Raw genomic sequence first — 14,304 nt, forward strand, 5'->3', positions numbered from 1 at the left:
AAGTTTGGTGAAAATTCGTCATAGATTTTTCAAGAAAATTGTGAAAATCTCCCTCCCCCCCCCCCCCGGTTACAGCTCGTTATTCCGAAGGTTCGTTATTTCGAAGGCTCTTTATTCCTAAGATTCGTTATTCCGAAGGTTCATTGTTCCGAATTTCATTTACGGATTAACTAGTCTTCGGAATAACGAACCTTCGGAATAACGCCACAGATTTTCGGATTAACGAACCCTTTTTCATTTTCGGATTAACGAACCTCTAGGTATAGGGACTTTGCGTATTTCGGATTAACGACCCTTTGGAATAACGTACCTTCGGAACAGCGAACCTTCGGAATAACGAACAGCACCCCCTCCCCCTCACCCTCACCTACCCCCGATCAGAGCACGCCTAGACCCGCCACAATCAAACATGAGATTTCAGTCATTAATGTCTTTACAGCACTAACTTGTTCGGTTCGACAGAAGTAAAAAAAAAAAAAAAAAAATCAAGAGAATAGGGACTCTGAGGGTTCAACCCCCCCCCCCCCTCCTCGTCGGCAGGGGGGGGGGGGGAGGGGGATTCAATTTAAAACAATTAAGATCGAATCACCATAAATATACTATCTGCCAAGTTTGGTAAAAATCCGTCATATATTTTACAAGACTGCAGAAAATGTAGAAAATCCCCCTCACACCCCTTATCAGCGCACTCCTGGACCCATCATAATCAAACCTGAAATTTTAGTAACTGTAGTGTCTTCATATAATGTAGTTCCATATTCTTCGGTTCAACAGAAGAAGATTACAGATTCCAGAGTTTAGGGACCTAAAACTTCAACTCCTCCTCATTTTACCATATAAGACCATATCATCGTAAAGATGGTATCTGCCAAGTTTGGTGAAAATCCTTCTAGGGATATATCAAGAAGATGCAGTAAATGCGGACAATCCCCCTCCTCTCCGTCACTTCCCCTCCCCCACCCCCAATCAGGGCACCCCTGGATCTGCCATAATCAAACATGAAATTTCAGTCATACAAGGTACTAACTTAGCTCTATCTTTCTTTTTTTTTTTTTGTTCGACAGAAAAAGATTTTTAAAAATCCAGAGTTTAGGCACTCTGAGGCTTCAACTCCCCCCCCCCCTTTTCGGCCGGGGGTGGGAGGATTGGGGGCTAATTTCAATTCATAAAGATCATATCACCGTAACGAGGCTATCTGACAAGTTTCGTGAAAATCTGTCCTAGACTTTTCAAGAAGATACTGACAATGTAGAAAATCCCTCTCTTCCCCTCACCCCCTCCCCCGTGATCCGGACACCCCTTGATCCGTCATAATCAAACATGCAATTTCAGTCATTAATGTCTTCATAGCACTAGTTTAGGGACTCTGAGGCTTCAATTTGAAGACTCCTCCCCTCTTATGGCCCCGTGCCCTGCATCCCTGGATCTGCCATTAAACGTGAACTCGATCCTGTCATCAATATCTTTAACCCTATAAGAGGGCCGGGGGAGGAATCCGCCCCCCCCCCCTCGACGTTTCGCGCTATTTAATCTGTATCGCGAGAAGGCCTCGTCGCGAGGCTTCTTTACTTTCTTTGTTCAAGTCTCGCGCAACTTTTGAGACCAAATTTGCAACGTCCGCGCATACTTTTGCGAAGCCACGCCCATTTTTGTAACGGAATGTCACCCCAAAACGGGCACAATTTTGTGATTTTGTGTACATTTCCTATGGAAAACAATGTTCTGTCATGAAAGTCAGAAAACCTGATTATTTTTACAATTAATCACTTTCATTTATCAATTTTGTCCTAGTTATGGTAGAAGAGTGGTCAGTGACAATTTCCAATGAAAAAACAAAGAAAAAAAAAGTTTAAAAACATAGAAATACATAAGAAATTCTGAAAACAATGAAGTACATAAGAATTGAAATGAGTTTTGGAAGTTTTTATGATGTACAATTGTTGAATATGCAAAAAACAGATTTACAGATCAAAAATTAGACTCTCAATGCTTTTAATTAGGCTAACATATCATCTTGAGCTTAGTTTGCATAATTAATTAATTAAAATTAGAAATTGATTGTTTCAAAAAATCTTATGACACAGTCTTGTAGATTATGACGTGGGTCTCACGCATGCGAAAATTTCATCGCGATCGCACCACCAATGGCTGAGATCTCATGGGGGGGGGGGGGGGGCGGAATCCATCCCCCCCCCCCCCCCCCCCCCCCCCCCGGTTGAGCATAGCCAAAAAAGCCGGTCCCTTTAGGGTTAAAGAACCATCCTAGCTCATTCTTATTTGGTTATATAATACAAGAAGAATTTCGATAATACCGTAGTTCTGGGACTTAATTGAGCCCCCCCCCCCCCTTCCCTTTTTCGGGGGGGGGGGGGGGGGTGGCTTCTATATAAACAAATTGAGATCCCATTACCATAATCGTGCTACCTGCCAATTTTTTTTTTGAAAATCTGTCAAGGATTTCATTAAGAAAATCTAAATGGTGGAAGTTCATGGGCAGTCTTGATATGGAGTTTATCTACTATCTTTATGCACAATATCGCTAAAGTAAATGATTTGCACATTTCCCGGCGACGTTTTGCACATTTCCCGGCAAAATTGAACTTTTGCACATTTCCCGGCGTCATGTTTGCACATTTCCCGTTGATGAAATTTGCACATTTCCCGGCGAGATGTTTGCACATTTCCCGGCGTTTGCACATTTCCTGGCAAGACGTTTGCACATTTCCCGGCGTTTGCACATTTCCCGGCGAGACGTTTGCACAATTCCCGGCGTTTGCACATTTCCCGGCGTTTGCACATTTCCCGGCTCCACAACCCCCCGTCCGACTTTCCGCATTGTCACCGATCTTCCCGCGCAACTTAAGAGACGGCGTTTCATGCTGGAGTAGACGGCCTATCAACTGCGGAAAAAAGAAAACAAATCAACACGAATTAACTAGTTGGAGTCAAACTACAGCTCGAATGTACGGAAAAGGGTTCCACTGTAGCTTGGCGACCAGTGAGCGAATGATTTTTTTTCTTCGACATTTTGGCAAGAATAATTCATGAATTCAAACAGCTATGAAACAACAGCCCATGTGCCAGATTCCTGGAAAAAAATAAAACGAAATATTGATGTTGTACAGTACAGTTGTAGTTGCATACATGTATAACGTTATATGCATACATATGTAGGTTGACAGGTGCTGGTCAGAGAAGACGCCGCTCCGCAGATACTTTTTGTAAATGGAGACGGATATCACTATCAAAATAATATGGATGTAAATTCACAGTTAATACTGATTTAATAATGTTACGTTTTACGAGCTTGTTTCAATATTTTTTGCTGATATGGAGTGATATTGAACAGAGAATTGTTCGTGTTTACCAGGGGTGGTGCTTTCGGTCAAGCGGGAATGTGTTTTCTTTTTGAACATGGAGCTTTGTTTTTGCATGGTTGGAAGGGACGGGTTGGTTTTCACACCTTATTCTTGATTTGGTTGCAAATACCATGGACCTAGGTCCATGCAAATACAGTCATATATCATGTATGTATGTGCATGTGTGTGTATGGATATTGATGTGCGTTTAATGTTTATTATACACATGCATGCATAAATTATGTACATGTCTAAGACATAATATAGTGGTTTGTTTGAAGCATTTTCAGGGTTCACTTGGCCTGATATCAGACATGAGTATGTTGGTAAAAAGCATTGGTCTGCGGGCTGCAGAGAAAACAACGTTCAATGTCACGCAGAGGTGCCACCATTCCGTTGCGTCTCTGCTGTACAAGTGTACTGTGAAGGGATTGCACATGCTAATTGTAATTATGTTATTCACAGGTAGATATTTCATCTAAGTGGCGGCGGTATCACTTGTGGTCAGTGTAATCAAGACATTGATGGATGCTAAAGTTAATAGTGATTTAAATATATTATGAGTTTGTTTCAACTTGCTCTGCTGATATGGAGTGGTGTTGAACGGAGAATTGTTCGTGTTTACCAGGGGTGATGTTTCTGTCATGCAAGAACATGCAAATGAATAGCCAGATATTCGTAAGTTTCCCTTTTTTTTAAATTATGGGGCTGTGTTTTTGCAGGGTTGGCAGGGACGGTTTGGTTTTTAACACATGTGAAATTTCATACAGGTTGGTTTATTCATGATTGGGATGCAAACATACATGTACACGTGTACGTATGTATGTGCATGTGTGGGTACTGAAAAGGATGTGTTTCTATGTTTATAGAATACATGCATGCATGATATGTACATTTCTATGACAATACAGTAGTTTGTTTGAGGTATTTTTCAGGGTTCATTTGGCCTGATATGCAAAACAGACATTAGCATCTTGGTAAAAAGCATAGGTCTGCGGGCTGCAGAGGTGTAATTGAAAACTGTGTACATTCTAATTGTAATTGTGTCACGCAGAGGTGCCACCATTCCCTTGCGTCTCGTTTTATGCATGACACCTGCTGTACAAGTGTATTGTGAAGGGATGACACATGTCATGCTAATTGTAATTATGTTATGCACAGGAAAATGTTCATCTAAATGGCGGCGGTATTATGTGTGGTCAGTGTGATGAAGACAATAATGGATGCTAAAGTTAACAGTGATTTTAATATGTTAAGAGTTTGTTTCAATTTGTTCTGCTGATATGGAGTGGTATTGAACGGAGAATTGTTCGTGTTTAGCAGGGGTGATGTTTGTGATATGCATGAACGTGCAAATGAATAGCCAGATATTCCGTTTAAGTTTCCTTTTTTTTTTTGAATATGGGGCTGTGTTTTTGCATGGTTTGAAAGGACGGTTTGGTTTTGAACACCTGTGAAAGTTCACACATGTAGGTTTATTCATGATTTGGTTGCAAATATACGTATGTACAATATGTGCATGTGTGGGTACTGAAAAGGATGTGTTTCCATGTTTATAGAATGCATGCATGCATTATATGTACATGACATTATGGTAGTTTGTTTGAGGAATTTTTCAGGGTTCATTTGGCTCTATTATGCAAAACAGACATTAGCATTTTGGTAAAAAGCATCGGTCTGCGGGCTGCAGAGGTGTAATTGAAAACTGTGTACATTCTAATTGTAATTGTGTCACGCAGAGGTGCCACCATTCCCTTGCGTCTCGTTTTGTGCATGATACCTGCTGTACAAGTGTACTGTGAAGGGATGACACATGCTAATTGTAATTATGTTATGCACAGGAAAATATTTCATCAAAATGGCGGCTGTATTATTTGTGGTCAATGTGATGAAGACAATAATGGATGCTAAAGTTAATAGTGATTTTAATATGTTAAGAGTTTGTTTCAATTTGCTCTGCTGATATGGAGTGGTATTGAACGGAGAATTGTTCGTGTTTTAATACCAGGGGTGATGTTTCTGTCATGCATGAAATGAATAGCCAGATATTCCGTAAGTTTCCTTCTTTTTTTTTTTTTGAATATGGGGCATTGTTTTTGAATGGTTTGAAAAGACAGTTTGGTTTTTAGGACTTGTGAAAGTTCATACAGGTTGGTCTATTCATGATTGGGTTGCAAATATACGTATCTACATGTGTGTGCATGTGTGGGTATAATATGTACATGTATGTGACATTATGGTACTTTGTTTGAAGTATTTTCAGGCTTCACTTGGCCTGATATGCATAACAGGCATGAGTATGTCGGTAAAAAGCATAGGTCTGCGGGCTGCAGAGGTGTATTTGAAAACTGTGTACATTCTCATTGTAATTGTGTCACGTAGAGGTGCCATCATTCCCTTGCGTCTCGGTTTGTGCATGACACCTGTTGTACAAGTGTACTGTGAAGGGATGACACATGCCAATTGTAATTGTGTCACGCAGAGGTAGATATTTCTTTTAAATGGAGGTAGATATCACTTGGGGTCAGTGTAATCAAGACAATATGGATGCTAAAGTTAATAGTGATTCTAATATTATGTAAAGAGTTAGTTTCAATTTGCTTTGCTGATATTATGCAGTGGTATTGAACAGAGAATTGTTCGTGTTTACCAGGGGTGATGTTTTTTGTCATGCATGAACGTGCAAATGAATATGCAGATATTCCACATGTTTTCCTTTTGAATATGGGGCTATGTTTTTGCATGGTGGAAAGGGACAGGTTGGTTTTCAACACCTGTGAATGTTCACACAGGTTGGTTTATTCATGACTGGGTTGCAAAAATGTATATCATTATTATGTATGTGCATGTGTGTGTATGGATATGGATGTGTGATTATATATTATATGTTTATACATGCATGTATGCATAATATATACATGTTTATGACATATGGTAGTTTTGTTTGAAGTATTTTCAGGGTTCCCTCGGCCCGAGATGCATGACAGACATGAATATGTTGGTACGAGGCATACGCGGGTTACAGAGGTGTGTACTAGTATTTGAAAGCAGTGTGTACATGCTAATTGTAATTGTTTCACGCAGAGGTGCCACCATTTCGTGGCATCTCGGTTTGCAAACATTTTTCTAAGTACTCTGGGGGTAGGTATTCCCATGGAGCTTCGTTTTGGGTTTATTTTTTTATTTTTTTTTATTGTTATTGAGGGGTCGCTTAAGACTCTTCGGGTAAGCAACCGAGTTTTGGTTAGCACGCCCTCTCCCGTGTGTGTTTTGCTATTTGTCTTTCGTAGTCTATTGTGTGTCATTCATGTGAAAACTACTTCCACAGGTTGTTCTTTTGCACGTTTTCTGAAAGTATACTTACCTAATGCAGGATAATGTAACATTTATTTCGATGAATTGTCGTGGCCTAGCGAATAGCCAAAAAAGGCAAGATGTTCTGTCGTATCTGAAGTCAAAAAAGTATGATGTTTGTTGTATTCAAGACACTCATTTTATACCGAGCACTGCGGCAGAAATCCGTAAGGAATGGAAAGGTGAATGTTTTCTTTCATGTAATACCTCAAATTCAAGAGGTGTCGCCATATTATTTAAAGACACAATCCCAGTAAAAGTTAATAGAGTTCAGATAGATAAAACAGGAAATTTTGTGATATTAAATTTGAAATTATATGAATATAATCTGACATTTATATCTTTATATGGTCCGAATACTGATAAACCTTATTTTTCTGTTGATCTTCAAAAGATTATTTAGAATTCGAAAACCCACATACTATCCTTTGTGATGATTGGAACTTAGTTCAGGATACAACCCTCGATACATAAAATTATGTACATGTAAATAACCCTAGGGCCAAAAAAAAAAAAAAAATAGACACAATGAAAAATGATTTAAGTTTATGTGATTCATGGAGAATATGTAATCCGGATGAAAGATGTTATACGTGGCGGCAACAAAATCCTTTTAAGCAAAGTAGATTAGACTTCTTTTTTTTTTTTTAATATCCTCCGAATTGCTCTCTTTAGTTTGTAGCACTGATATTTCTTCAGGTTACCGTACTGATCATGCTAAAGTTTCTCTTAGTTTAAATCTTAATGAGTTTAAACGGGGACCAGGGTTTTGGAAATTTAATGATTTTAATAATATTTTATTGAAAGATGAAATATATGTTCAGAAAATTAAACAAATTATAAAAGATACAATTATATCTTATGCAAAGGGAAATGTCCAGTTTGATCACAATGACAACGTAATTGGTGAATGTCAGCTGTTAATGATCAGTTATTTTTTGAAACTTTAATGATGATAATACGTGGGGAAACTATTTCTTACGCTTCTTATATTAAAAAGCAAAATATTAACAGAGAAAAGGAATTGGAGAAAAATATAGAAGATTTAGAAGAAAAATTATTATTGTGTAATGATAAAAGTGAAATATTAGATGAAATAAATAAACAGAAAGAAGAATTTGAAATATTACGCTTAAAAGAAAATGAAAGAATCGCAATGAGAAGCAGGATTAAGTGGATGGAATTAGGAGAGAAGCCCTCAAAGTATTTCTTAACCTTGGAAAAACAGAACAATGTTAATAGACAAATTCGTCAGCTCTTTTGTGAAAATGATATTATTATGAATCAGTGCAATATACAGAAAGAAGTGTTTCAGATTTATTCCTGTTTGTATGAAGAAAAAGAAACCACAGATGTAGATTTAGACTTATTATTGTCATCTTCTGACATACCAAAATTATCACAACAAAATGTCATTATCATTAGAAGGTCCCTTAAATGAAGAAGAGGTATACTCTGTGTTAAAGAATATGAAATGTAATAAATCTCCCGGATTAGACGGTTTTACCATGGAGTTTTATCGTGTTTTTTGGAAGGAAATTAAGTCTTTTTTGTTAAATTCCTTAAATTATGCTTATTTTTCAGGACAAATGTCGGCAGCACAAAAAATGGGAGTAATCACATTAATTCCAAAAGCAAATCAACCCCGACAGTTTTTGAAGAATTGGCGTCCAATTTCTTTATTGAATGTAATATATAAACTGGCATCTGGTTGTATAGCAAACAGATTTAAGAAATTTTATATTTGATACATGGAAATCAAACCGGATTTTTGGAAGGTCGATACATTGGTGAAAATATTCGTTTACTGTATGATATACTTTTATATACAGAGTTACATGATATACCAGGTTTGTTAATTTTAATTGACTTCGAAAAGGCTTTTGATTCTGTGTCTCATAAGTTTCTTTTTAAAGTTTTAGATTTTTTTAACTTCGGCCAATCTGTGAAAAAATGGGTTCAGTTGTTTTACAACAATGCTATTTCGAGTGTTTTAGTGAACGGTTATTTTACAGATAGATTCAAAATAGAACAGGGAGGTCGACAAGGGGATCCCTTGTCACCCTACCTTTTTCTGTTGGTCAGTGAAATTCTTGGAATTATGATTAGGCATACGAATTCTGTGGTTGGGTTGCAAATTAATGAAAAAAAAAGTATTACAATATGCAGATGACACACTTTTAACACTCAACGGATCAGATCAAGATCTAAAAGATGCTCTTGAGATTTTTGATACTTTTGCTAATATATTGAATTTAAGAATTAACCCCAGAAAGATTAAAATAATATAGATAGGAAAGAATCGGAATTGTAGAATTAAATCATTGGAAGATTGTAATTTTGACTGGATTTTTCAGGGTAGGTACTTTAGGTACCTGGGAATAGAATTTTTAGTTAAATCATATGAAATGGTTGAACAAAATTACCGTGAAAAATTGAATGATATTACAAATACAATGACCTCCTGGTCTAAACGATCACTTACTGTTTTAGGAAGAATTACTGTAGTTAAATCATTATTGATGTCAAAATTAAATTATTTGTTATCACTTCCTGAACCAAATTTTAAAACGTTGACAGATATAAATCGTTGTTTTTATTCGTTTATATGGGAAAATAAACCCGATAGAATAGATAGAAATCAAATGTGCCAGTTATATTGTCATGGTGGTACTAAAATGATTGATATTTTCATGCATGCTAAATCTCTTAAAATATCCTGGATCAGAAGGTTTATTTGTGATCCGCAGACTGAAAATTACACGTTCCACATGTTCTGTTTTTTCTTGCCCCAACCAGTATCGTTTCATCTATTTATGGGGTCATTGTACTACGAAAAACTTGCCAATGTAATGCCTAATGATTTTTGGAAAGAGGTACTTCTGGCTTTTTCAGAATTTCTACAAATCAATACACATGATAATTGGGCAAGCCAGCCTCTTTGGAATAATCCTTTGATTAAAATGAATAACAACACTGTATATTTTAAGTCTTGGTGTGAAAAAGGTGTACGTTTCATAGATGACTTGTTAGATAATGATGGAAAATTTCTTTCATATTTTGAATTTCAGAGGAAGTTTGGTATACAAACTAACTTTCTTCAGCACGGTGGATTGTGTAAATGTATCCAATCATTTCCAAAAAAACTGCATGTCGAAAATAACAGACCCTTTTATTCCTCATGGTTTAAATGTAATATTGAAACATAAGAAAGGTTGTTCTGATATTTATCAAACGTTGTTAAGACACACGTCAAAACATTGTAACAGTTTTGTTAAGTGGAGTAGTATGTTGGATCTTGATGATGAAACATGGTCTTTATACTGTTTAATTTCTTTTCAATCAACTATTGATATTAATATGAGGTGGTTTCAATTTAAGATTCTCAATAGAATATTATACATGAAAGACGCTCTTTTAAAATTTGGTTTTGTAACAGATAAAAAGTGTACGTTTTGTAATGACAGTGAGGAAACCATAATGCATATATTCTGTTCATGTCCTTATTCAAATAATATATGGAATAAGTTTGAGTGATGGTTACTTTTGAAGATAGATAAACAAATTGTATTTACAAACCAACATAAGTTATTAGGATTTTATGGTCTCAACAACAGTGCACTAAACTGTATGATGATTGTTATAAGAAGAGCAATTTTTTTTTTCAGCGAAATTAAAAAAAAAAAAACCGTTCCGTCATTCGAAAATATAATATCTGAGATAAAATGTTATTTTGAGATGGAAGAATGTATAAGTCAAATGAATAATAGAGAAAAAAACTTTGTGAAAAATGGGCTTTATTCATTAAGTGCATTTGAATATTTGATTAAAATTAGATGATATTCATAGTTTTTCAGGGTTATTTCTGCCAATAAAATAAAAGAATGATATAAGTTATATGTTGTAAAAAAAAGTTAAAGAAATTTTGTTATTAAATGTATAAGTGCAGTAGGCCACTGTTTGTCGATAACCAAATTATTATTCTGTTTCGTATTTAAGAAATTATTTGTAAATGTGACTTTCTGAATATGTGTATGAATAAAACACCCTGTGGAAGGGGAAAAAAATGTTTGAAAGTCTGAACTGCTTTTGTTTCCTGAACAAATTATGCCCAGTAGTTGATAAATATAAACTTAGGCCTGCTGTATCTCCGTTTTCTTTTCGGAGTACATCAACTGTGAATTTGGGTAATAAATGTTGTTTGATTCAACTTTCATCTTAATATGTCTGTTTGTTTTGTATGGTATTATGAGGGACAAATGGGACACGTTGTCCTAACTGTCCCTGACATTGACATATACATAAATAATGTAGGACTACTCAGTAACCATGCAGGCAATTGTCAAAAACAAGTTATATTAGTTGCATATCAATAAGGCTCACCACCAGCTTAAACTGTGCCCTTGAAATCATGAATGCAAAAACAACAGGTTAATTAACCAGATTTAAAGAAAAATAGTATATTTTGGGGAAATTTTTCAATAGCAATTTATACATACTTAGGAATTGCCGAACTGCATGGCTTTCTTAGTGTGATGTGTGGTTGCTAGGGGCTTATTGTAGATATAAGCCTATCCCTGATTGGTTGAACAGTTTTTGATTCAGAGAACGTGTCCCACTTAACCCGTGTCCCAACTCACCCCGCTCTCCCTTAATGGCATGACTTTTGCACATAAAACAGTGACAGAAACTGCAAAATCACACACAAATCCAGTCGGGAACATGGCTGTAACAGTCAATCATCACCTGAAAAGCAACCTATATGTGAAAGGAACAAAACCGCGAGAGACGCTTTCATTGTACTGCGGCATTTGGCGATTTATCGATCGGTTTTGGCGAGTTTGTGCGTTAGAGCAGAATATGCGAAGTTGGCACGCCGTCGACTGAGTCGGATGTGCGAACGTGGCACATGAAGAGTTACAGCAGCCTATACTGTATATGATTCAAGGAACGACCCAAGTCCATTACACAAAATGGCCTCTCCACAATTAATGTAAATGTTAATTGTCATAATAATATATGTTCTAAATGTGTATACAATGTTGCCTTCCCATCACAGTTAAATAGAATATTATTGGACAAATAAAAAAAGATAACTTCATATAATGAAGTTTAGTTTACTCGAAATGACCTTCCACGGACTTGGGTCGTTCTTATATTCAGATACTCAATTCATTTGCGAGGGTGTGCCTGGAGAAGACCACCTTATCCCGGTGAAAAAGAGTGTAAAATGTCATGGTCTATATCCTTCAAGAAAATAAAATAATCGTGGTAAAGCAAAAGTTTCACCCATGCCATTTTATGAGCACAAGCGTATGTCACTGGGTCTATCATAGGCAAACCACATTTGGCATTTTTGTGAAGTTTCCCTTCACTTTCTTGTTATTATTAATCTGAATGAATTTCAATGTCATCAAATTCATTATCTTGAACAATGGTATATTGAAATACACTAAGTGAAAACAAATATATCAGTTTACTTAATATCACAGACTCAATTATCACTGGTGTCCTACCAATGATATAAAGACCCCTGTAGTTCCAGCGTTGTTATGTCTGGTCTCTCTCTCTCTCTCTCTGTCTCTCTCTCTCCCTTTTGCAATATTGCAATAAATCAAGCTCATGAAGAGATTTACAGTGCAGTAGAGATGCCGAGGGCTTTAAATCACTGAGTGCCCTATCAATCGTTGTGTTGAAAACGTGTTGAGGATGTAGTCACATTGTGTTTAAAGTGCTTTCCGCCATCGTTGGGACTGGTTGGGACACGGTTCACTGCGGTTTGAGAACCGCCACGAACCGCCATCTAAACCGGCGATGTGTTATCGTTCTCAACGTTCTCAGTGCTCTCAACACGTTTTGAACACAACGCTAACGCAGATTGGCGCTGTATTTACACGGATCTCCCCGAAAAGTGGAAGAGTCCACACCAAGCCCATGTAGTTGGATGGAATCAGAGCACTTTCACTCGTCTTCAGTGGGTTACAAGGAGCGTGTCGCTTTGTTTATAGGCAAAGACATTTTAAAAGAAATGTAGTCGAAACGTTGTAACCCCCTATGTTTTTACAGATTGACATAAGTGATGCAATAAGCAATGACCAACTTTTTCAACTCTTGCGCTTTTCCAATAAAGGGGGAACAGTAAAGTTACGCACCGATTTCTCCTTCCTTTCTCATATCTCACACATGCAAAATTATTCAGAAGAAGCCGAAAATCTATTGTAGCGGTAACTTCTTTCTCAAAACATTATCCCAACTGACTGCTATGTGAATCTCATTGGAAGATCCAGCTGAGGCACGCGGCTGGTTGTTATTCATAACCCTCCGCAACAGAAAGGAACATGCGCATAAAGAGTTGAAAGTTTGGTCAGTCGTGTATTCCAGCTTGGGTCTGCCTGAACCGCTATGACGTCTTTGTGGCCGAGCGGTTAAGGCGTTGGAGTTCCATGCCAAATAAAGACCCGGGTTTGATTCCCGGCGGAGACAAATTTTTCAACTCTTGCGCTTTTCCGAAAAAGGAGGAACAATAAGAGGAAAAATGATATCAAAGCTACTCGCCGATTTCTCCTTCTATTCTCATATATATATATATATATATATATATTATATAACTTCAATATAGGGAAACCTACACCACTGCAGCAACGGATAAACTAGGTTTATGCGGTTCCTCTTCTTTGGAACACTCTCCCTACTCACATTCAGACCTCCACCTCCGTCGACATCTTCAAAAAGAAACTTAAAACTCATTTATTTTTAGAGCAGAATTAATGATTATGTAGGCCCTGTATGCATTTGTATATTTGTTATTCTAAGCTGATTTGTATGTTTGTTTGGTTGTTCAGCATTGTAAAGCGCTTCGAAACGTGTTGTATTATAAGCGCTAAATAAATATTTCATATTATTATTATTATTATTATTAAACTGGAATTTTTTCCTAAACTTACTTCGCGAATGATGTTCATAACAGCAAGTATGAGTATGATCCAGTCGCCAATATGACCAAAAAAGAACAGCGTGGCTTCATGGAACTCTCCTGTCCAGCGCTCCTCGCCGTTCACGAACCACGTCACTCCATCGGTGTAGTTTGCGAAGCGTACGTAGTAACTTGGCGGAATGACGAGGACATAACCCGTGAGCATGGCCACGAAGAGAAGATATAACAACAAAGAGGTCCAGAAGAAGTACCGTCCCACTTTTCTCCACTTATAGTCGAGGAGGCTGGACACCAAAGGATGGGCGAGAAGATTAGTCCGCTGAGCAGAGACCTACGGACGAATGGTTTTAACTTCTTGAAGGAAATAAACATGTTACAAGACCCTAGGTAAACCATTTCTGATCCGGCATACCGTTTTTAGATGACTAATACCTTATATACAGGTTTTACACATAACATATCGCGGCATTAAGCTGTGGTTTGACCATGAAAGTAGGATAGGTATATTTGATTGGTACATTTGATTTTGATTAAGAGCCCAATTAGCACTGACTGTCATACATTTTTTTTTTAAGTTTATGGCATTTGATTTGCTGTAAAATGAGTTTTTACCTTTTGTGATGCTGTTATTTTTTTTTTGTTCACATCTCGTCTTGT

General features: G+C 37.1%; 1 protein-coding gene across 1 annotated transcript in view; it reads right to left on the reverse strand.

Moving 5' to 3' along the window:
* The window catches only part of LOC140243019 (transient receptor potential cation channel subfamily A member 1 homolog), a 90,886-nt gene extending 77,034 nt beyond the window's left edge, over positions 1–13,852 (reverse strand). The window contains 1 exon segment of the mRNA XM_072322760.1: positions 13,658–13,852. Coding sequence (XP_072178861.1) covers positions 13,658–13,852 — 195 coding nt within the window.
* Between the last annotated feature and the right edge of the window lie 452 nt (positions 13,853–14,304).

This window comes from Diadema setosum, chromosome 19 (assembly GCF_964275005.1).
Source record: "Diadema setosum chromosome 19, eeDiaSeto1, whole genome shotgun sequence".
NCBI lineage: Eukaryota > Metazoa > Echinodermata > Echinoidea > Diadematoida > Diadematidae > Diadema > Diadema setosum.